Source organism: Neophocaena asiaeorientalis, unplaced genomic scaffold, assembly GCF_003031525.2.
Source record: "Neophocaena asiaeorientalis asiaeorientalis breed wild unplaced genomic scaffold, Neophocaena_asiaeorientalis_V1.1 scaffold612, whole genome shotgun sequence".
Classification (NCBI taxonomy): domain Eukaryota; kingdom Metazoa; phylum Chordata; class Mammalia; order Artiodactyla; family Phocoenidae; genus Neophocaena; species Neophocaena asiaeorientalis.
The window spans coordinates 1,267,554-1,290,402 of NW_020171815.1; the positions used below are offsets into that span (position 1 = coordinate 1,267,554).

Genomic DNA, 22,849 nt, shown 5'->3' on the forward strand with positions numbered 1-22,849 from the left:
AGTGTACATTGCTACTCCAGTGCATTGTTCCAAGAGTTCCCTATGAATGGTTTCATCCTGCACCCGTGAAACTGTCTTTCTGAAAAGCAGATCTCATCTTATCCTGCTGTCTTTAAAAATTAACCCACAAATAAAATCTAAACTCCAGAGTCTGGCACATCAGGCTCTCTTGTCAGCTCTGTTCTGCCTCGCCAGCGTCTTCTGCTGAGGCCCATCTTCTGCCTCCCAGGGGTGCCATGTGCAGTGGTGCAGGATGTGCACTGCTTACACCCTTCCTTCTGGCCAGCTTCTGCCTTGGCTTAAATGTATTCCCTTTTCTCAAAATCTTTGCTTAATTCCTAGGAAGAATCAGCTGCTCCCATTTCTGCAGTCTCATAGTCTCATAATGTTTTATGTATTACATGCCTTTTAGTTATTTTTGTTTCTATCGCTGTTGCTGGTCTGAAAACCTTAGACTCCCAACATGTTTATTCATATTATTCCTTACACGTAGACCAGAGCATAGCACAAAGGGAGTACTTTATAAATGTTAAGTGATTGAGATGAATCTGAAAATATATTACTAGGAATCAACAGTGTATACTAGTATCACACAGGTAAAAGGAACTTTCCTTCTTATGTATCGGAATCTTCAGAGGTATCTATAAGTTAATACACTATTCTCTTCTTTGGGAAAGAAACATTTTTGGCCTTTTTAAAAATTTTATTTACTTTAGGCTGCATTGGGTCTTCGTTGCTGTGCACGGGCTTTCTCTAGTTGTGGTGAGCGGGGGCTACTCTTTGTTGTGGTGTGCTGGCTTATTGCGGTGGCTTCTCGTTGCGGAGCACAGGCTCTAGGCGCGTGGGCTTCAGTAGTTGTGGCACACGGGCTCAGTGGTTGTGGCTTATGGGCTCTAGAGTGCAGGCTCATCAGTTGTGGCACCCGGGCTTCAGTAGTTGTGGCGCATGGGCTTATTTGCTCCGTGGCATGTGGGATCTTCCCGGACCAGGGCTCAAACACATGTCCCCTGCATTGGCAGGCAGATTCTTAACCACTATGCTAACAGGGAAGTCCCTGTTTCTTTTATTTGTTTATTTTTGGCTACATTGGATCTTCGTTGCTGCGTGTGGGTTTTCTCTAGTTGCAGCGAGCAGGGGCTAATCTTTGTTGCGGGGCATGAGCTTCTCATTGTGGTGGCTTCTCTTGTTGTGGAGGACAGGCTCTAGGCTTGTGGGCTTCAGTAGTTGTGGCGCATGGGCTTATTTGCTCCGTGGCATGTGGGATCTTCCCGGACCAGGGCTCAAGCACATGTCCCCTGCATTGGCAGGCGGATTCTTAACCATGATGCCATGCAGGGAAGCCCTCAGTCTTTCTTTATGTCTCCATATAAGTACACCCATTTTTGTATTGAGCCTGACTTAGATTCCCAAGTTTAGTCTTGAGGAGAAAGAAGGGCTTCATATAAATATGTGCTACTGCATTTATTCTAGATGGGGAGGGTCTTCTTTCCCCCTCACACGTACCTCTGCCTTCTAGCTTCAGGTGACAGAGTGTGGCTGGGGAGAGCCAGCGTGGAGAGCCTGAGGGACATACTCCTCAGAGCATTCTCTCTGGTGCTATGAGATCCGGTATCCTCAGGCAGTTAACGTTATTTCATGAGATCTAAAACGTGCTGGTTGTTAGAAGCATCATTTTATGTGTCTCAAGAAAGTAAGAACACTGCCAAAAAACAATGAGATGATGTCAACTGTAAGATGTATCCCAAATCAAGAGATATTAAAATGTGAAAAAAATATGCATTATAGAATCAAGGAAATATGTTCTAGGTTCTGGGGCCCAGATTTACAGGGACCTGGCTTGCAACAAACCTCTTTGCACTGATGATTAGACAGTGAGGAAGAAGTATGGCTTGTAGTTGTTTGGGGAACAAGCGAGCTTATGCATGGGAAAACTAGGTTAGAACAGTCTGTAAGGCCGATGGCTAGCTGTCATTGCTCTGGCCAACGTTCATATTCTTGTCTGGTGCTCCTGTGGCCTTGGAAAGGGAAGCGGGGGTGGGAAATGAACAAAGGAGTTTCTTCTCTGGTGGGTTCGGGATAGGCTTCCCACGTGGGGTGGGGAGAATCAGTCTTCCTGCTTCTAACGTGTGTTTGGTGGATGCACAATGTCACAGAGCATCCGGGAGCCGCGTGATGCTCCTTCCTCTTCTCAGAAACTCCATTCTGAACCACGTGAGTCATTTGTGTCACGTGTAAATTGACACGGAAGAGCAGTGTCTGGGCGTCCCTGCTGGTCTCCGCTGGGTGGAAGCTTCAGAATAATGGGATAATGGGAAGTGTGGCAGGAGACTGCTTACCGGGGTGTGGGAGAGGAGCTCCTTCTGGAAGAGGGGATCTGGTCCCACCCCCAAGCCCACATGGGCTCTGTAAACAACGAGGCAGGTGCTGCTGTGGTTGCTCGCTCATCAGCGCTAGGAGAATCCACGATGGAGAGGATAGAGGGGAATGTGGGTGGAGAGCCAGAGGGGGCAGCCTGCAGGCAGGAAGCAGGAAGCCTGCAATGAATGGGAAGTCGGGAATGCACAGAAGGAATGAGGAGAATGTCTGAGAGAAAAACGGCAAAATAAAAAATAAAAATAAAATGATGACTTGAAGAAAAAGAATTAGCAGGGTTTTCAGAGATGACACATGAAAACAAATTGCTTGCTTGGAGGATTTTTTTTTTAACTTATTTATTTTTGGCTGTGTTGGGTCTTCGTTGCTGCGTGCGGGCTTCCTCTAGTTGCGGTGAACGGGGGCTCTTCATTGTGGTGCACGGGCTTCTCATTGCAGGGTTCTCTTGTGGAGCACGCACGGGCTCTCGGCACATGGGCTCAGTAGTTGTGGCGCACGGGCTTACTTGCTCCACGGCATGTGGGATCTTCCCGGACCAGGGCTCGAACCCGTGTCCCTTGCATTGGCAGGCGGATTCTTAACCACTGTGCCACCAGGGAAGCCCTTGGAGGATTTTTTTTAATGTATGTTGAAACTGGCCTCAGAGAAGAGTAAACATTTGTTATTTGATAACTAAATGAGTTCTCAAATATTCTGTAAGACTTTGAAACCCAGTAGTCCCACGGGAAGTTCCCCACGGTCCCTGGAGAGAGGCAGTGTGAGGGCGCCTCTGTGCTGCTGACAAAGGAGGGATTGTGTGTGGGGCAGGACAGAGGACCCGCCTGCCCTCCCGCAGGCCTGGGGCCAAGGCATCCTGTGCCAGAAGTGGCTTTGTTTCTGCTTCCTCCCAGGTAGGACAAATGCAAACGCGGTTTTAATTTGCTAGCTCCAGAGAACCAGCCTGGCCCTGGGAACCAGCTTGAGGAGGGAAGGAGGCTGCGGCCCTGCAGCCAGGGGAGGCTGGGAAGCCTGAGAAGGGGAGGTGACCAGGGGAAGTCCCTTCCCTGTTGTCACCACTTGGTGATGGCCATCAAGGGGCGCCGAGATATCCAGGAGGCTTTTCTTCCTCGCCATTGAAGAACATTCCCACTGTTTGCCTTTAGGATGTGATAAGAATGCCATCAATTTGGAAATAGATTTACTTTTAATGAATGAGGTGATTGAGCCAAGTTTTATTTGTTTAGATTCCCCTGGGACCTTGGGCATCAAGGATAATTAACACCATGGCCCAAGTTCACAGTTATTTTTCTGGAGTCATAGGCTATTACAGGCACAAGCACTTCACACTCTCAAGGCCATCCATTTATTGAGCTCTTCATGCTTGCTCTCTGCCGTGCCAAGCATATTATTTACTATTTGAAACCTGTGCCATAGCTGTTATTATCTCCATTTTATAGATGAGGAAAACTGAGAGATTATATTTTCTAGGGTCAAATTAAATTTGACCAGGATTCAAACTCAGGTCTTGCTGAATCCAAATACCAGGACCTTAACTACATTATGTATTTTTAAAATTCTCATGGAAATTTCTGACTAGCTACAACACTGACTAAAACTTAGAGAAAAATTGCAAGACCAATACAAAGAACTTCCCCGCTACGCCGAACCATTGGTGAGAAGGTTGCCACTGCGATGGCTCTTCACCTCTGAAAACTATAGTGTGTATTTCCAACAGAGGTGGACATTCTCCTACATAATTCAATTAAAATCAGGAAGTTAATGTTGATACATTACTTTTAATCCTCAGACCCCACTTAAGATTTGCCAATGTTCCAATAAGGTCTTTTAAAGCAAAAGGATCCATTCCAGTATGTCCAAAACTCTCAAACTCTCGAACTCCCTTAGTCTTCCTTTGATTTTTACCTTGACACTTCCGAAGGTTATGGGCTGGTTGTTTTGCAGAATGTCCCTCAATGTGGGCTTGTCTGATGTTTCCTTATGATTCCATAGGGGTTTGTATCTTTGGCAGGAAGATCACAGAAGTGATATGTTCTTCTCAGGAGGATACTCTTAAGTACCAGTGGGTTCATGGTACCAGTGGGTTCATGGCCTAACCAGGGACTCTTCTGTTTCATTTTTAGGTGGAACTTAGGTAAAACGTATAATATTGTTCTGGGATCTGGACAAGTCGTGTTGGGAATGGATATGGGTCTCAGAGAGATGTGCGTTGGAGAGAAACGGACTGTGATCATTCCACCCCACCTGGGCTATGGGGAGGCTGGTGTGGGTGAGTATGCAACAATGTTAAAAGGTGTTTGGGGCACATTCACCATCTGTATTTTGTGCTTATTTAGAACCACAATATGTTTCTTCCATTTAAAACCCAAAGACTGTGGGACTTTTTTTTTTTCTAATTTATTTTTGGTTGTGTTGGGTCTTCATTGCTGTGCGTGGGCTTTCTCTAGTTCCAGCAAGCGGGGGCTACTCTTCCTTGTTGCGGTGTGCGAGCTTCTCATTGCCGTGGCTTCTCTTGTTGCAGAGCATGGGCTCTAGGCGCACGGGCTTCAGTAGTTGTGGCTCACGGGCTCTAGAGCGCAGGCTCAGTAGTTGTGGCGCACGGGCTTAGTTGCTCCGTGGCATGTGGGATCTTCCCGGACAAGGGCTCAAACCTGTGTCCCCTGCATTGGCAGATGGATTCTTAACCACTGCACCACCAGGGAAGCCCGGGGACTTTTATTTAAGTATTTAGCATTTTTGTTTCAAGACCCCGTGAATTTGGTGTTAGTGCCACGTTAATGGGATTAAGCAGGGGTTTCTGTGAAATAAACCTTGGCTCTTCAAACCCACATGTGGGAAATGTCCCTGAAAGGGCTTGCCAGGTGACTTCTCTTAGGTGAGCCAGGTGCTTCCTTGGGGAACTGTTTCCCAGGACACTGGAATGCTGAACCTATAAGCTATCCAAGGAGATTTGCTTGTGGAAGAGATTGGTTTCAAGTTCTGGAAATACTGGCGTTACTTTGCCCTCACAGCTGTTACGGTTTACTTCATGATTTTGGCCAAAATGAGCCCTCCTCATGGGGGTGGGTGGGAACCCCTTCTTTTTCAGTTTTTATGCCCCTACTGTCTGGAGATGGAGGAGATGGGAAGTGCTAACTTATAGAAGTGATAAGCACTTTGGATTTTCTTTTTCAAAATTTTTAAGTAATTGTAAAAGATACTCTCTGCTAATGCCCCCAATCGGAGAAGAAACACTTTAAAAAATATGTTGGGGGCTTCCCTGGTGGCGCAGTGGTTGAGAGTCTGCCTGCCAATGCAGGGGACATAGGTTCGAGCCTGGCCTGGGAAGATCCCACATGCCGCGGAGCAGCTAGGCCCGTGAGCCACAACTACTGAGCCTGCGCGTCTGGAGCCTGTGCACATGCTCCTATGATATAGATTATAGTTATAATATATAATTTAAAGTAATGCACATTTATTTATAGTCACATACTTATAAGTTCTTTTGGGCTCATACTACATATACTGTTCTAGAATTTGTGTTTACAAATCATATCCTGGATCATGATTTTAAGGCATACTGTATTATTCTTAAAGTTCAGCGGTAAGATTTATTCAAAAGTTCAAGCACCATTGTAGTCTCTGCTAGTGGCTTTTAAACTTTTTTCACCAAGACACAGTAAGAATTACATTTTATCTCCCAATCTGTGTTACACATAAGCATGCAATTTTACCTAATATACATATCATTTAATTTTATATATAAAATTAAAACTAAGTTTCATAAAACAATACCTATCCTTTCTATGTGCAATGTAGTCTGATTTTACTCTATCCCTTAATTTAAAAAAATATTGGTCACCATTCTCTAAACTGATTTTGAGACTCACTACCCACAGTTTGGAAAAACCACTCACTGATTGATGCTGAACTTTCTTGCTTTTGCAAGAGATGCCTCTATCCATGAGGCAGCTAGAACCGGGGTGGCCGGCCGGGGGAGGATGAGAGGGGCGCGCCCTCCTTCTCGTTGCTAACGCCCCCTCCTCCCGTTGCTGCGGCAGATGGAGAAGTGCCCGGCAGTGCTGTGTTGGTGTTTGACATCGAGCTGCTGGAGCTCGTGGCTGGCCTGCCGGAGGGGTACATGTTCATATGGAACGGCGAGGTGTCAGCCAACCTCTTTGAAGAAATTGACAAGGACAGCAATGGAGAAGTCCTCCTGGAAGAGGTAACTGACCTTTTTGAAGGGAAGTGGGACCCAAGGAGTTCAGGGAGCCTCACTGGGCCGGGGTACCCATCCGGAATGTGAAGCCTCTCGGAGTGAGGACAGCTGTGCTTGCTTGTGATGCTGGTAACCTTCATGCTCATGTACCAAGCACTTGCACACAGTCTCTAAGTTGAGCTCACAACTCCTCTTTGAAGAAACTGAGGCCCTGAGAGCTTCAGGGCTTGGCTCCAGGTCTCAGAGCTCGGATTCAGCTCTTCATTCCTGGGTGCTCACTGCGGCCTGCACTGTGCTAAGTGTTTTTCACATATATTATCTCTCTTGGCCTTCACAACAGCCTTGTAATCATCCCTATTTTTCAGAAGAAGCAGCTGTGCACAGAGAAGGTAAATGACTTCCCCAAGGTTGCACAGCCATCCAGCGGTTTGTACACATCCCCGTCTGGAGCATCTGGATCCTGTGTTGTTTCTCCTGCACGAGACACCCCTTTGTGGAACTGGGCAATAGAGTCCTCTGTCTTGTCACAGCCCCAGGGAATTCCAGTTCTCCGCCTGTTCCACGTCTGCTTATTCAAGGACGTGGCTCCAGCCTTCTCCCCTATCTTTCTTCTGTCATCATCTCCCCAGCTACTGGACCGTTCACATTAGCCCGAGAACATGCTGCTATTTTCCCTTCTCTTAATACATCTTTCCATTTCTTTTAGGTCTTTGCTCCCTTTACAGCAAAAACCTCAAAAGAGTTGTCTGTCCTCCCTGCCTCCAATTCCTTTCCTTCTAATCCATTTCACACCCACTCCTGTTGGGTTTTTATCCCTTCACGCCACTGAACCTGGTCTCACTAAGGCGCTGAACCTTACTTACTCTTACTGTAGCACAGCTGTCTCCTTTCCCTGGCTTCCACAGCACAGTTTCTATGTGTTCCTTCTACCTCACTGGTGGCTCCTTCTCAGGAGTCTTCTTCCTGGGCTCTTCGGGTGGAGGCTAAGTCCTGAACTTGAGCTCTTCTCCCCCTTTACATCACACCCTTGGTGGTCTCCTCCAGTCCCATGGCTTTACCATCTTTGTCCTGTGACTTCCAGACGGGCAGCTCCGGGCTCATCTTCTCTCCACTTCACACTCAGGTATCCAACTGCCCACTTGATATCTTCATTTATTGAACCCCCAATATCCATCCCCCCAAACTTGCTTCACCCAAAGCCTTCCCCATCTCATTCGATGGCATCGCTGTCCTTCCAGTTGCTCAGGTGAGAGCACTCAGTCATCTCTGACTCCTCTCCTCCTCTCACAGGCTAGAATAAATCCATCAGGAAATTATTCTAGCTCTATCTTGAAAGTATATCCAGAAGCTGCCCACTTCTCATCACCTCTACTCCATAGCATCTCAGTCCAGTGCCCACCACCTCCCGCTTGGACCTCTGCGAAGGTCTTCTTGCTCTTACCCTTGCCCCTCACAGCAGCCAGAGTGATCCTTCTAAAATATAAGTCAGAGCATGGCCTGCTTCATCTCAGAACCCTGCAGAAGCCTCCTGTTGGGCTGCATCCCGCAGGCCTGAAAGCCTTGTAGTTGCCCAGCCTTGAGACTGAAGAAAGAGCCTAGAGACAGCAACAGAGACATCAACAACTTATTGGATAGGGGTATCATACAAGTCTGCAGCAAAAGGTCCTGCAGCTAACCCCTATGACTGTGTACGGCAGACAGGAGGCAGGACATAACAGGAATCTCCGTTACCTGGGGGAGAAGGCCACCATTTATAGGGGAATTGACATCAGGTTGGCTTATCAGTTACCAGGGAAACCAGCAGCTGGGGCATGTCCCTCACAGCCCCAGGTTAATGACCATCACGAGGGCAGAGGTTTCCCTTTACTAAACTAGCAGGTGGAGCCATTCTGGCCTAAGGATTAGAACAATCACGAGCTGGGGCAGGGGGCAAGCATGTTCTTGTGAGTAGGGTGTAGGTGAAGCAGAGACTAGTCAAACAGGGGATGTACAAAGACAAGAGAACAGCCATCTTGAGTGGCCTGACCATACATCCCCCTATTTCCAAAGTCTTTGCAATGGCCCACAAAGGCCCTCCACCACCTGCTTGCCGTAACCTCCTCTCCAACAAGTCTCCCTTTGCTGTCCTGTAAACACACTGGGCATGTCCACCCCGGGCCTTTTTACCAGCTGTTCTCAGCTCAGACACTTCCCCTAGATAACTGTTGGGCTTGTTCCCTCACTTCCTTCAAGCCTTTGCACAAGACTCTTTCGCATTAGGGTTTTACCCTGACCACCAAATTGATACTTCAACCTGTTCCCCTAACTGCACTCTGGATCTTCCTTACTTGGCTCTACTTTTTCATTTTTCTGGAGCATTTTACTTTCTAAGTTAACATGTAGTTTACTTACTTTTTAAATGTTCCTTTTTGATCATGTGCCTTGTCCGCTAGCATGTGCTAGAATTGCAAGGGCAGGATGTTTTGCTTGTTTATCGATATATCCCCAGGGTCTAGGATGGTGCTTAGCACACAGTAGACAATCAGTTTTTATTGTATGAATGAATGAATGACTGAATGAATTAGAGGCGAGGGTGGTTAGGGGATTGGCCTTTGGTGGAAAACTGAGTGTTGATTTGGGGAAAAGGGATAGTTCCAGTGGTTGCTCTGTATTGGCTGCCTGGGACCTAAGGGCTCCTGGAGTCATTTTGGCAGGGGTTTTTTAACCTGCATCTGGAGGAAAAAACCCGGGTCGTGTAGCTCAGAAGATTTTGTCTGTTCTGCTGGCTCAGACTCAAATTCCAGCCCCATCACCCTTGGGCTGCTCTGTTCAGGCTCCAGCTTGGTGTACTCAGCTGCTGTATCTCATGGTCTGTCCTGCCCCTTTCTCTCCAGTTCTCAGAATACATTCATGCCCAGGTGGCATCTGGCAAAGGGAAACTTGCCCCTGGATTCGATGCTGAGATGATTGTGAAGAATATGTTCACCAACCAGGACCGGAATGGAGATGGGAAGGTCACGGCTGAGGAGTTTAAACTCAAAGATCAGGAGGCAAAACACGACGAACTCTAAACCTGATATGAGCTTGTGTGATGCCAAGCCCCCTGTTGTGGCAGAATGTGCAGTGAGGGTGTGAGGGTCTCTCAGAAGGGGAATCGTCAGCAAGTAGTAGGTGGGTCATATAGTACCTGGGACATACATCAGGGTGGGTTGATACGCACGGTGAGAATTTTAGGCTGATGCCGGTGATACTAAAAAATCAGTGCGGGTGCCTTAGCATGGGTTGTGTAGAATATTGAAAATGCTGCATTGTCAGCAGTTTCCTGAGCCTTCTGGGTAGTTTTGTTATTAAAGGAAAATAGTGTCATACAGAAGTTATAATCATCTTGGAGGGAACAGAAGAACACGTGTCTAGGATATTTACATAAAGAGGATTAAAAATGTTTTTAACTTGCTGGTGTTTTAAAATTATTCTCCAGATGGCTAGAAGAGACAGAGGGCATGCCCCAGCAGGATTCCCAGAGAGCCCCAGAAAAGTTTCCCCAGTGGCCCGTATGGGCCCTGGTAATGCCCAACCTCCACCGTGCCTCTACTCACACACTCACACAGACACACACACACAGACACACACACACAGACACACACACACACACACACACACACACACACACACACAGGTGTGCTCTTCTAGTTAATCATACCCCACCTCACTGTGGTCCTCCCATTGGCTAGGTAACTTGGAGGTTAAAAAGAAAATCAGTGGACCAAACAAAAGGCATCTTGGACCATGAGTAAAGAATTTGATTCTGCATTTGTCACATAAGATTATCTTCTTCACTCTTGCTTATTCCCATCACTCTATCCCATAGCACCCTCTCTTCTCACCCTGAATCCTTTGATCAGATATAGATACACATAGGGCTGGTGGCTAAGCCTAGCTCCAGAGTTATCTCACTGTGGCCAAGATGGAAATGTCATCCCAACAGGTGAGCATAGACAAAGTGACATATTTCTGCCTCTCATTCGTGTCCTAGAGAGGGAGGTGCCCTAAGGCCTGGGAGCCTCTCTTTGCATAGAAGGACACTGTACCTGCTGGCCTATCCCACGTTATGCAGTAACCACCTTGCTGCCTCATGTCCTCTGTTCCCAAGTGGTGGTGGCACTCACCCTGCAGTAACCAATGATTTTCCTTTTGAAACAGCTTTGTTTTACTAATTTAAACTATTTTGTACTGATGTAGCCCTGAGATAGATAGTTCCTGAAAATGCTGTGCACTCACTCAATGGAATAAATGTTGGAAGATGACTTTTTCATAAATAAAATATTGAATTATATCATCAGGTTTTGTGGTATTTTATCTGAAGTCTCATTTTTCCCATGAGAATACACCATGCCATCAGAATCCCCTTGATAAAAACTCAGCAGGACTGAACTGGAAGAAGTGGAAGATTGCCGTACGGTATATAGGGGATGTATCAGTCAGAGTCCTGGCTGCAAACATACCCTCATGTGGGACTTCTGAAGAGAAGCCAATGAAAGTACTCTTTACAGAAGCGTGGGCAGGGCTCAGGGGGCCCAGTAAGGACGTCGAGGTACCCATGACTGCTGTTGGCCAACGACAGTAGGAAGCTCTTCCACCCCTGGGCCTCAAGGGTCCAGGGGAGCCTGGGCGGGGCTGCCTGGTAGGAGCTGGTAGAGGGATGCAGCCACTCCCAGAGCTGTGGCTGGCAGTGGAGCAGAGTACTGAGGGGGGAGACACCCATCCTCTCTGTCCTGCCACTGGCTCCCATTAGCTGAAGCCAACCCGAAGCCAGAGGGCAAGGAGCTCAGGGGCTGGTGTTCTCAGGGATCAGTGTTTTGGGGTGCAGAGGAAGGTGGAGAATGACCAGTTGGGGTTGGGTTGGAAGCAAATGGAGAATAACTGGCACAAGTATAGGGAAAAAACTATACATATATGGCTTTTTAAAGAGCAAATGTTCTGGTTTACTCTTTGCAGAAGCAACTTCAGGGACTCTGTGTGCTTTTGGGAGGGGAAGGAGGTGCCCGTGGCCTTCCTGTCTGTTCCCTAACCGTCTTCTACGGTGCACACAGTCACTCAGCCTTTTCATTTAACAGAATTCCTTAAGGGCACTACATACGTTTATGATCTGCTAAACTGAACTGCTCTTTGGAATGCATTTGACCTCTAGCACTTCATTATACTTACCTTACGTATCTTCATGAAGATAAACATCCTGTGCTTGTTCTCTACCCTAGATCTTTAGATGGTCCTGTTTGAATTTCTTCACTGGCTGTTTTCTATAGTGGTGGAGACAGGTTGGCTGAATAAAAAATAAGTTTCTCTGGGGAAATTAAGGACTGTGGGCCTTAGAGCTTCAAGAATGGAGGGAAACTTTAGCTTGTATTTGTTTTTGTATTTAAACTGCCTACCTGACTGCTGAACTGGGACACTGGTCTCTTCTGGCCTTCAGACTCGGACTGAAGTCTCGGCTCTTCTTGGGTCTCTGTCCTGCAGGCTTTTGTTGTTCAGCTTTACTGAGGTATAATTAACAAAACTGTAAGACATTTCAAGTGTATGTGATGATTTGACATAAATGTACATTGTGAAAGGATTCCCCCATCTACTTAAATTAACATATACATCACCCATCACCTTTTTTTTTGGAGAACGTTTAAGTTCTTCTCTTAGCAAATTTCAGCTATATGATAGCGTTATCAACTATAGTCACCATGTTATACATCAGATCCACAGACCTTATTTATCTTATAGCTGGAAGTCTGTATCCTTTTTTGTATTTCCCCCACCGTCTAGGCCCTGGTAACCACTTTTTTGCTGTTTCTATGACTTCAACTTATTATTTTTTGATTCCACATATAAGTGATACCATGCAGTATTTATCTTTCTAAACCTTTGACTTACTGAGTGCTGCCTGGCACTTCCATTCTTTCCGTTGCTAAGGGAACATATGCATTTTGTTAGGGAAGTTGGCCCGACTGCAAGATTATACATAAGCACTTTAATATCTTAGGTTTCTAGGAACAGAGCTGCTTTCTTTGAAAGCTGCTTTCTTTCTTCCCTTGGATATCTTAGGGTCCGGAGTCTTTTTATAAAATAAGAATACTGCTCTCAATTATTTATTGCTAGTTGCAGATATTATTAAAATAGTGTTTGATTCTGTGTGGTCATCCTTAATGTTGGAATTTCAATAGGTCAGGGGAATTCCTTCCAGCTTACAGTGGCCATATTTAAATCTCACTGAAATGCAGACAACATCCAGATTTATAGTTCCCCAAATTTCTCCTCTGAGCTCTAATCTGCCTATGGTATCTTCTCCTATATATCTCACAGGCATCTCAAACTGTGTGTTCAAAATAGAATGTATATTCCCACTCCCTTCCCAGCACCTTCCATCCAAGCCTGTTCTCTCTCATTCTTCTGTTGTACCCATTCGTTCAAACCAGACACCTGGGGTCACCCTATTCTCTCACCCCACATGTTTAATCCAACAGCAAGTTTTGCCATTTCTGAACTGGTAATGGCTAGAAGAGGCTGTAGAGACCGCTCTCATGGCTTCCATTTTAAAGGGAGGTGACTGACCTATAGTCTTAGTAAAGGACTGAGCAATGACTAGAATGCAGGTCATAACTTCAGTATTCTTTACACTTACACCATGCAGTGTGCTTATTTGTGGAAGCATATTACAAATCCTTTGGAAAATAGCCAATATGGCAAGCTCTAATAGCAAATACAGGAGTAAAGAGCTCTCATTAGATAAGGGATTCCCAACTTTTTCTATGTGAAAAAGTCCTCCAGGTAATTGATACTCCCATGCCATGCTATCTGCTTTAAAGCAAGAAACTTGGTTTTGAGTTCCATTCTGGAAATACCCAAGAAGGGAACAGTCTACTTTGTGCCACCGAGTACTTTGTTTCACTGTTTATTATAAAAAGGAGAAGTAGTGATGCAAGATAAGGATGGGCTGCAGGAAAAAGGTTTGCATCACAAGACCTTGCCTCCCTACCATATTCGACTGGACTAGAGATTACCAACCACACTAGATGTCCAGAACCAGCTGGATCATGCTTTGTCTGTATCACAGCTCACATGCTAAGAAAACCAATAGACTCTGCAGTTCAAGCGCTAGAAGTCAGGGTCAAATTTATCACAATGGTAGGGTTCCCTGGTGGCGCAGTGGTTAAGAATCCACCTGCCAATGCAGGGGACATGGGTTCAAGCCCTGGTCCGAGAAGATCCCACATGCCGTGGAACAACGAAGCCTGTGCGCCACAACTACTGAGCCTGCGCTCTACAGCCCATGAGCCACAACTACTGAAGCCTGCACACCTAGAGCCCGTGCTCCACAACAAGAGAAGTCACTGCAATGAGAAGCCCGCGCACCGCAACAAAGGGTAGCCCCTGCTCATCGCAACTAGAGAAAGCCCGCATGCAGCAACGAAGATCCAACACAGCCAAAAATAAATAAATAAAATAAATAAATTTATTAAAAAAAAATTTATCACAATGGCAAAGTCTAAGCCTTGTGTAAACCATTATGGGGCAGCCAAAACTCAGAATGGGAAGTCAGACTGCACAGAGGAATGTCAGTTCCTAACCCTGAAGTACTCTGTTTTAGTCAGCATGAGACCCAGCTATATTTTATTTTCTGCCTATGGCTGTTTCTGAAACGCTTAGACTTTCAATATAGTACTTCTTTTACTAATATTTTCAAAGGGGGAAAACAACTTTCCTAGGCCCCATTATTTTCTGAAGGACAGATTAAATTTTCTCTGCAAAAATCTTTTTATTTTTATAGTATGTAAATCTGAAAATAATCTAAATAGCCACTATGACAAGGACATTAGGATTCATACATCACACACAAAAACATGGCAGGTTTTGCTGAATGAATAATAATAGTCTTGACAGAGTTAAAAAGGCTTTTCATTTCATTTTCATCATCAGTGCTTCAATATAGAACATTTTGTAATGATTAGTGGCATGTAGATACCAATAGATTTTTTTTCAAACATCAAATGCCAATATTTTTTGGTAAATATCGATTTTCACCAAACAAAATAACCAAACAACACAATTTTAGGAGATGATTAATACCATCAGCATAATTCACCCAAATTATAAAAACGACAACACTCAAAATCATGCACGTTATTTCACCATTTCATAAAACTTTTTAAACGTCTACAAACTTTCCCAATGTAAAAAGACTTCTCAAAAATGTCATAATAACATTAAGCTACAAAATTCACTATGGAAATGTAGGGAGTTATTCTTCAAATTTTTGCTCTAAGTTTTTTTTTAATCTGTTAAAAAATATAGTGAGGAGTGTGTTGAGAGAGATGGAGAAAAAGGAGCTTCCAGTTGGAGTCAATAAATCTGAAAATACTTCAGTAATACAGAGGAAGAACTTCAAGATCAAGAATATATTATAAATAAAATCTTTTAACAAGATGAACAGATGAGCAGCTCTTGCATCAATTGTACCCACAGGTGAGAGGTCTTCTTGAAGAATGCTTGTTTATAGAATCTTCTGTAAGATAGAGTTGGCTACATCCAATGATTCATCTTTTACTAGAACAATATCATAAGAGTCCATGTACTTTTCTAAAAGCTCATCCACCTAATCAACAACCAAAAAAATCACAAAAATTAAATTAATATGCAGGGGGGAGAAGTAAATAATCTCAGTATAAATCTCACTGCTATGTTAAATCTTTTGGGTAAAATGTTGTAAATTAATTTGCTTTCATAAAACCTTTGAAATGAAGAAATACTTTCAAAATTTTAAAACTCATTGACATAGGAAGTTTCCCACATGGTGGCTTTTCTTCTGAAATGATTTCTCTCTAGCCCAGTGGTTCTCAACTGGGGAGATAGTGCCCAAGGAACATTTGGCAATGTCTAGAGACATTTTTGATTCTCAACAAGTAATGATATGGGCTTCTAGTGGGGAGAGGTCAGAGATACCTCATTTAGAATGTACACTCTCCCTCCCCTATAGCATGCGTATGTACATACCAACTCCTTTAATCATCACCAAAGTAAAGGAATAAAGAGAAATCAAAATGTCTCTAAAATAACTGGGGCTTCCCTGGTGGTGCAGTGGTTAAGAATCCACCTGCCAACTCAGGGGACACGGTTTTGGGCCTGATCTGGGAGAATCCCACATGCCGCAGAGCAACTGGGTCCATGCGCCATAACTACTGAGCCTGCGAGCCACAACTACTAAGCCCACGTGCCACGGCTGCTGAAGTCTGCGTGCCTGGAGCCTGTGCTCCACAACAAGAGAAGCCACCTCAATGAGAGGCCCGTGCAGTGCAACGGGGAGTGGCCCCCGCTCGCCGAACTAGAGGGCCCGTGCGCAGCAACAAGGGCCCAGCGCAGCCAAAAATAAATAAATTAAATAAATAAATTTAAAAAAGAAAAAGTCTCTAAAATAACTACTTTCTCAGGCACCCTTTGGTAATGATTGTCTATAAAGTTTTATCCTAATTTGTTTTCCTAAAGAAAATTAAATCACATCTATATACTTACTCTATCATTTAGATATCCAATTTTCAGAATGTGTTCAACATTGGCTACTCCATCTGCCATTTTTAAGTCCCCTTGGGAGTCTCCCAGCAGAATTATGTTGCTATTGTTTTTTAGTTGATTGAAATATTCTGTATTCTTCAAGGATCCATCATGTTTGTTAAACACATGAATTAGTTCTCCTTTAAATCCTCTGAGCAGCCCCTGTTAAAAATATAAATCCTCTGAAACAATAGGTTCTGCAAGTTCTACTTGTTGTATTTTTACATTCATGATAGGTAAGAAGGGCTCTGAGAAGTTAATGACTTCCTAGAGACCACTTTAAATGCACTGAAAACCATTGAAAACCACTGAAAGCACAATGCTTTGAAAACCCAATTTTCACTTTTCATTTGTTTCCCAACGAAAAGGTCTCATTTTATGTATGTCATAATATATTGTCTTTCTTAGAACTCATTCAAATAATGTCAGTTCTAATTCACTTTTTTCCCCATCTATGGATATTAAGTGTTCAGAATTGCTGCATTAAATTACTTTAAAAGAAGTTTTACTAATTTTATTATTAGTCTGCAGCTTCAGAAACAGAAGGGTATATTATTATTATTATTTTTGGTATATTATTTTTAAAACATGGATATAGATATAACCCTGGGAGAGATGATGATTTCCAGAGCAGGCCTATCAACTTGGCCTAGTTTAATGAATATACATTAAATAATAAATTAAAATGCATTTACACGATTAAAATATTTTCTGATACTAAAATTAATCATGAAGAATGATTTGCTATTCTTACATTGTCATCAAAATCCATGAAGTTGGACACTACTTTGACATTTGGATAATAAACACCAGCTTGACGGATAACCTCCTCTAGTACATCACCGATACCAGCTGAGAATATGAACACAGGAATACTGTACTGTTGCAGCTTATCAAAGAAATTCTCATATCCTTCCCTGTAAGATGGAGGTAAGAAGTGAGTGTTAAAGAGCAAGGTATATCTCCTTTTCACCTATAAGTTATAAAAGCTAAATATTTCTACTTGATTCTATGGCTCATTTATATTCTCATTTCAAAATACTGCCCAAGAGGGCTGTTACTGTTGTCTATGACACTACTGCAAGTTTTTCAAACTGGTTAGCTTTTTATCCTCCTTTCAGTAAATTCTAACAGTACAAATTAGATGATTTTAGAGTTGCACTGAATATGGATATAAACCTACAGTTCAGAATGTATATCATTTTACAGCAAATAATTGAAGCACACCTTGAAAAACCCACAAAAGGTGAGCTGGAAGACCTCCTGCTCGTCATCTTGCTCATCTACTCCTTATTGTAAGAAAAGCAGAGTGGTGTATTCTCTTTACATCTGGCATCTCTCTTACCTAAGATGTGGCAGCCATAGGTAATGTCTTGATCTTAAAATCAAACTCATTTTACTCTTAATGCACTATAGGTTAAGCTGCCTACAAAGGAATTAAATACTTACTAGCTGTCCTCACACTCTTTCTGACAATTTAATGCTTTGCTCCTTAGAAGCAGATTACCTTAAAATGTAGCATCATCAAAAAAAAAAAAAAAAAAAAGAAAAAAAAATATCATCATATTCACCCAATGAATTGAAAAATTTAAGAGGTGGTAAACAGTACTGAAAATAAGCTTAAAAATGTTTATAAGGCTTCCCTGGTGGCACAGTGGTTGAGAGTCCGCCTGCCGATGCAGGGGACGCAGGTTCGTGCCCTGGTCCGGGAAGATCCCACATGCTGTGGAGCGGCTGGGCCCGTGAGCCATGGCCGCTGAGCCTGCGCGTCTGGAGCCTGTGCTCCGCAACGGGAGAGGCCACAGCAGGGAGAGGCCCGCGTACCACAAAAAAAAAAAGTTTATATAATTCATATATTACAGATATTTTTATTACCTGCTAAAACATATTCACCTTTCCTAGAGATAGTAGTTTTCAAGGGGAGTTTGAGAATTCAGAAGGCAGATCATGTAACAGAAACAGACTTATGAGCTTAAAATCCTTTTCAAGTTGATTTATAAACATTCCTTTCATATTTCATGTCTTTCAAAAGTATTTTGCTAAAATATTTCAAAATGGTCTTAGTTTCATAAATTTTTAAGTTAGTCTTGAAATTATCTAATATGTCATTCTACATTCCTTATCTTACCACTGTTTCATGATAGGTGGCATATTTTGGATATGTTTTTATAGGTGATATTTTATAGATTATTTTAATAAAAAAACACACTTGAATACATATATAACAACAGTTCAAGTCCGTAGACAATTAACAACAACAAAAAAAACACCCGAGAAACTAACTTGAGCATAATGTCAGATTCTTCCACAATTTCTTTAAGTTTGGCTTTTGGTAAAGCCTGTTCAACAAGCAAACCATGTGATTTAGTATACCTGGAAAGTATAAAGAGAATATCAATTATCAAAGAAAAAGAGAATATCAATTAAAGCAAATTAAGACTATTTTCTTTATTAAAAAGCATTCTTCAGTATGAGAAAATGAGCATTTCATTTATTGTAATTTTGAATTTAAATTTTAGAGATTTAAATTCATCACTAATGAATGTTATACCCCACGTGTCTCGAAATGTGATATGCATGTTCTTACTGTATTTCCCAGTTCTCAAAGTCTGGTTTAATCTAAATGTGTTAATAAGATAATGAAAGGATACAAGGTGTAACTCTGTCCTCAGTCTACAGATAAAACTGAATTGAAGCTAGGGAGGCAAAATCATTTCTCTGATTGCAGTGAGAATTAGAGCTAAGCCATTTTTTCCCACCTGTTTGTGATCTGAATTTTCATGAAGAGCCTAAGTACTGAAGATGTTGCCTAGTGAGCCGGAGAAAATTCTTGCTATGGAAATTTTTATATATAGGTGCTTTGTAATTACATAAAACCACCTATAACTATAGCATCTCAGTATAATAGGCCTTTAGAACCTCTCTAGCTGATATCTAAAAATCCACCTATAATATTCCTAAGTGACCCTCCTCTCTGAGTCAGCTCCCATCATGTTAGTGAGCTCATTCTCCCAGGGAAGTTTATACCATTGCTAGAAAGTTCTAACTGCTGGACAGTCCTTTCTTTCATCATGTTGAAATCAGTTGGCTTAAGCCTTCCAAGTCTAGTTCCGTTTCGAGAGGCATGTAGAGTAAGTCTAACCTCTTTTCAGTGTTTCATACCATAAACACTAATTAAGTGTGCAACGTATTCAGGTGAGGTAATGGGATAATGAAAACCAGTAACACCATTCCTAGTCTCTTGAGACTAAAACCACAAGTTGTTGCTTCTCAAATCAAAGCATCCTCTCTATTCCTTGAAATCTTCCTCAAATGGGATGTCCAGTTCCTGTGATTATCTTAGTGGACTCCTTTGACACAGACTAAGTTTGTCAAAATTTCTCTTAATAGCATTCTCCCAGGACTCAACACAACGCTTCCACTGCGGTCTGCTTGGAATGCTGCATTTTGATTAATGCAACCAACATCAGAGGCTCATTTCTCAGTAACTATGTCACCTGCTGGCTCCAACTAAGTTCAGAGTCAACTTAAATCCTATTTCTTTTTCTTTATACATTCAGCCACATCTGTCCATATACTTAAAATTTTTTTCTTCTTTTTAATTTAAGGCTTGAGTGCAGGATTTAAATTTATTCCCACTGATCTTCATATTAACAAAACAAATTCTAGACTGTTGCAGTGATTAGAGAATTCGAGTTCATTTTGTCATATTTAATCACTGCTCTAACTCACTGGATAATCTATGAATCTATTTATATACAGTACAGGGGAAAACCATTAGTTGTAACTGTAATGTTATTTTATATTTTTAAACCTCCCATCACCCAATACACACTTACCACTCTACTATATAAGGGTACTTCTCTTCTACAGTAAGAACAGGATCAATTTCAATAGCATAATACTTTTCCTTTAGTTGCAGTAACTAGAAATAAGTGAATAACAATCATTAAGACTACAGAGTTGTCATTAAGCTGCTTAGTTTTACAGAAAGCAAAACAATGTAAGCAAGTGTTTTCCACAAACTGCTTTATATGGTAAAGATTAGATCATGCCTAACTAATGCATAGATCCACTGAAGACATCTTTGTTGGTCTTAGTTTACATATAACTAAATATACCTGCAAAAAGTTACCTTGCTTTTTCGGGGGCTTCCCTGGTGGCGCAGTGGTTAAGAATCCGCCTGCCAATGCAGGGGACACAGGTTCGAGCCCTGGTCTGGGAAGATCCCACATATCGCGGAGCAACTAAGCCCGGGCGCCACAACTACTGAGCCTGCACTCTAGAGCCCGTGAGCCACAACTACTGAGCCCGTGTGCCACAGCTACTTAAGTCCATGTGCCTAGAGCCTGTGCTCTGCAACAAGAGAAGCCACCTCAATGAGAAGCCCGCGCACCGCAACAAAGAGTAGCCCCCGCTCGCCGCAACTAGAGAAAACCTGCGTGCAGCAGCTAAGACCCAACATAGACAAAAATAAATAAATAAAAAAAATAATAATTTTTTAAAAAGTTACCTTGCTTTTTAAAAGTACTTTCAGGTCAGTAATTCAGTGAAACCAGTAATCAAATTATCACTACCAAAAAACTCTTGTTCTCCTATGAAAGTATGCAATTTGATTCATATTTGGAGTCTTATTTGTTAAAACAGACACAGATAGACACTTACTCAAGGAAGTAGAGAACTGAGCCAGTTTCCTGATCAATTTAAGGGGACAAAATACATAAAACCACAGTACTTTTTTATGGCTGCAAGGCTTGTGGGATCTTAGTTCCCCAACCAGAGATCGAACCTGTGCCCCCTGCATTGGAAGCTCGGAATCACAACTGCTGGATGGCCAGGGAATTCCCATCACAGTATTTTTGTTTTAATTCTCCAGTTAATGTAAGGACACCAGAATATTTTGGTAATCTATTAAAAGTTTCTCATGTAAGTTTTATTGTTATTGTTAAAAAGTTACTGTTAATTTTTTCATTAAAATAAGTTGGGAGCATATAGTCCATACAATAAACCTAAGACCTGTGAGTGTTTACTATGTGCCAGATATGGCTATAAGCACTTTGCAACCATTCTTGTTTGTATGAATGAACCTGAAAAAACTCTCAGCAAAAAGGGTAATGAAGTTTTTGAGTAACTCTGGATTATAGTTAGTGTTTACCTTTTCTCGACATTCATCTGTAATTAGCTTACAGTTGTCAATGACATCTAAAGAAAGAAAGCAAACTAGGCATTAAAAAAAAATACTCTGAACTATATTCAATATCCTGGGAAAAACCATAATGGAAAATAATATAAAAAAGAATGTATATATATGTATAACTGAGTCACTTTGCTGTACAACAGAAATTAACTAAACATTGTAAACCAACTATACTTCAATTAAAAAATAAATTTAAAAAAAGAAAAGAAATACTCTGATGCTACTAGTTCTATGAATAACTTATTACTTTTAACTTAAATGCCAAGTCAAGTAGCATGGTCATTGCAACTTTTGGTGTTAGTGCTGTAATTCACATGGCATTCCTAGAGAATCTAATGGTTTTAAAATCTAAACCTTGGATCTAAAGCTTTTTTCCTACATTTGGGATTACTTGATTAGAAATTCTCCAGAGAGGAATTACTGGGCCAAAGGGTACAATTTTTAGTAGTTTTTAAAAATAAATTATCAATGATTTGTCAAATTACACATGTTCCAACAGTTAGTGAGAGGGCTTATATCAGGTTAAAGAGTATTATTTTAAAAACTCACTGCCAAGTTTGGAAACCAAAAAAGGTATATTATCCTAACAACATATTTTAACTGGATATTTATTTAGTAACTCACTCTTTTACTTAGTTTATCAATGACACAAAAATTTAGTAACATTCCTAGAAAACACAAAGCATTTGATAAATCTGTTTCTTTAGGCTAATTCAAAGTTTTAAATTCATTTAAATATTTCCTGAGTAGACCACATTTGGGAGAAAAATTTCAGAAGTCTTCATTCCTCTTGCAACCAAAACCATACAGGAAAACAAGCCATTTACGTAACATGGGGAAAACAAATCCTAAAAATATAATAATAAAATAATAAGGCTCCCTCACTTTCAATGTCCATAAAGAAGAAAAAACCCCAAGCAATCTCATAGATAATACAGGTAGAAAAGGAATTTAAAATAATGATTAATTTCATAAATTTGTTTATGAATGCCACACTTACTATGACATGATGGGCATCTTTTCCCTCTGTAGGAAAATCGACTCAGTGTCATATCAAAGTCTGTTATTATCTGTAAGAAAAGGGAAAAAGGCATTATGAAATTACAGCCACCAAGGCCAGACACTTAATGCACATTTCCTAGAGGCATAAGACTGTGTTCCGTCCCTGCCCTCCACTGTAGGTTATTCGGTCTACACTGAGATTTCTAATGCAGTTCATATATCAAGTCCTGAGAATTTCCATAACTACAAGGTGAACCTTAAGTGCCCCAGCACTGTCGCCAAACAAAATCTCACTAATCGGTATAGGAATTTGCACTCACAGGTAATATGGTTACTATTCCTGACAGCAATAAAACATTGCACAATTTCAACCTACTTGGTCAATGCACAAAAATGCAGTGGAAGCAAACTATATGAAGCTTTTCGTTATTGAAACTGTTACATTCTTGAGTTAACTTGTCTATTTAGGTAAACTCTACCAATGAATGAATGATACGTAGCAACAGTTTACC

At 42.0% G+C, this 22,849-nt stretch overlaps 2 protein-coding genes across 7 annotated transcripts in view; one reads left to right on the forward strand and one right to left on the reverse strand.

The window, feature by feature from the left end:
- The window catches only part of FKBP9 (FKBP prolyl isomerase 9), a 49,578-nt gene extending 38,695 nt beyond the window's left edge, over positions 1 to 10,883 (forward strand). The window contains exons 8-11 of one of the 2 annotated variants that reach the window (XM_024735701.1): positions 4,494 to 4,639; positions 6,411 to 6,574; positions 6,934 to 6,957; positions 9,442 to 10,883. In XM_024735701.1, coding sequence (XP_024591469.1) covers positions 4,494 to 4,639; positions 6,411 to 6,574; positions 6,934 to 6,957; positions 9,442 to 9,618 — 511 coding nt within the window. In that variant the 3' untranslated portion in view covers positions 9,619 to 10,883. The remainder of the gene's footprint in view (positions 1 to 4,493; positions 4,640 to 6,410; positions 6,575 to 6,933; positions 6,958 to 9,441) is intronic. The other variant, XM_024735770.1, reaches the window with a different exon arrangement.
- A 3,177-nt stretch (positions 10,884 to 14,060) lies between these two features.
- NT5C3A (5'-nucleotidase, cytosolic IIIA) overlaps positions 14,061 to 22,849 on the reverse strand; it is a 41,538-nt gene continuing 32,749 nt past the window's right edge. For 2 of the 5 annotated variants that reach the window (XM_024736152.1, XM_024736016.1), the window contains 7 exons: positions 22,336 to 22,405; positions 21,294 to 21,340; positions 19,978 to 20,063; positions 18,422 to 18,511; positions 16,893 to 17,055; positions 16,100 to 16,300; positions 14,061 to 15,185 (listed from right to left, as the gene is read on the reverse strand). In XM_024736152.1, the coding sequence (XP_024591920.1) occupies positions 15,084 to 15,185; positions 16,100 to 16,300; positions 16,893 to 17,055; positions 18,422 to 18,511; positions 19,978 to 20,063; positions 21,294 to 21,340; positions 22,336 to 22,405 (759 nt within the window). In that variant the 3' untranslated portion in view covers positions 14,061 to 15,083. The remainder of the gene's footprint in view (positions 15,186 to 16,099; positions 16,301 to 16,892; positions 17,056 to 18,421; positions 18,512 to 19,977; positions 20,064 to 21,293; positions 21,341 to 22,335; positions 22,406 to 22,849) is intronic. The other 3 variants (XM_024735966.1, XM_024736071.1, XM_024735883.1) reach the window with 3 other exon arrangements.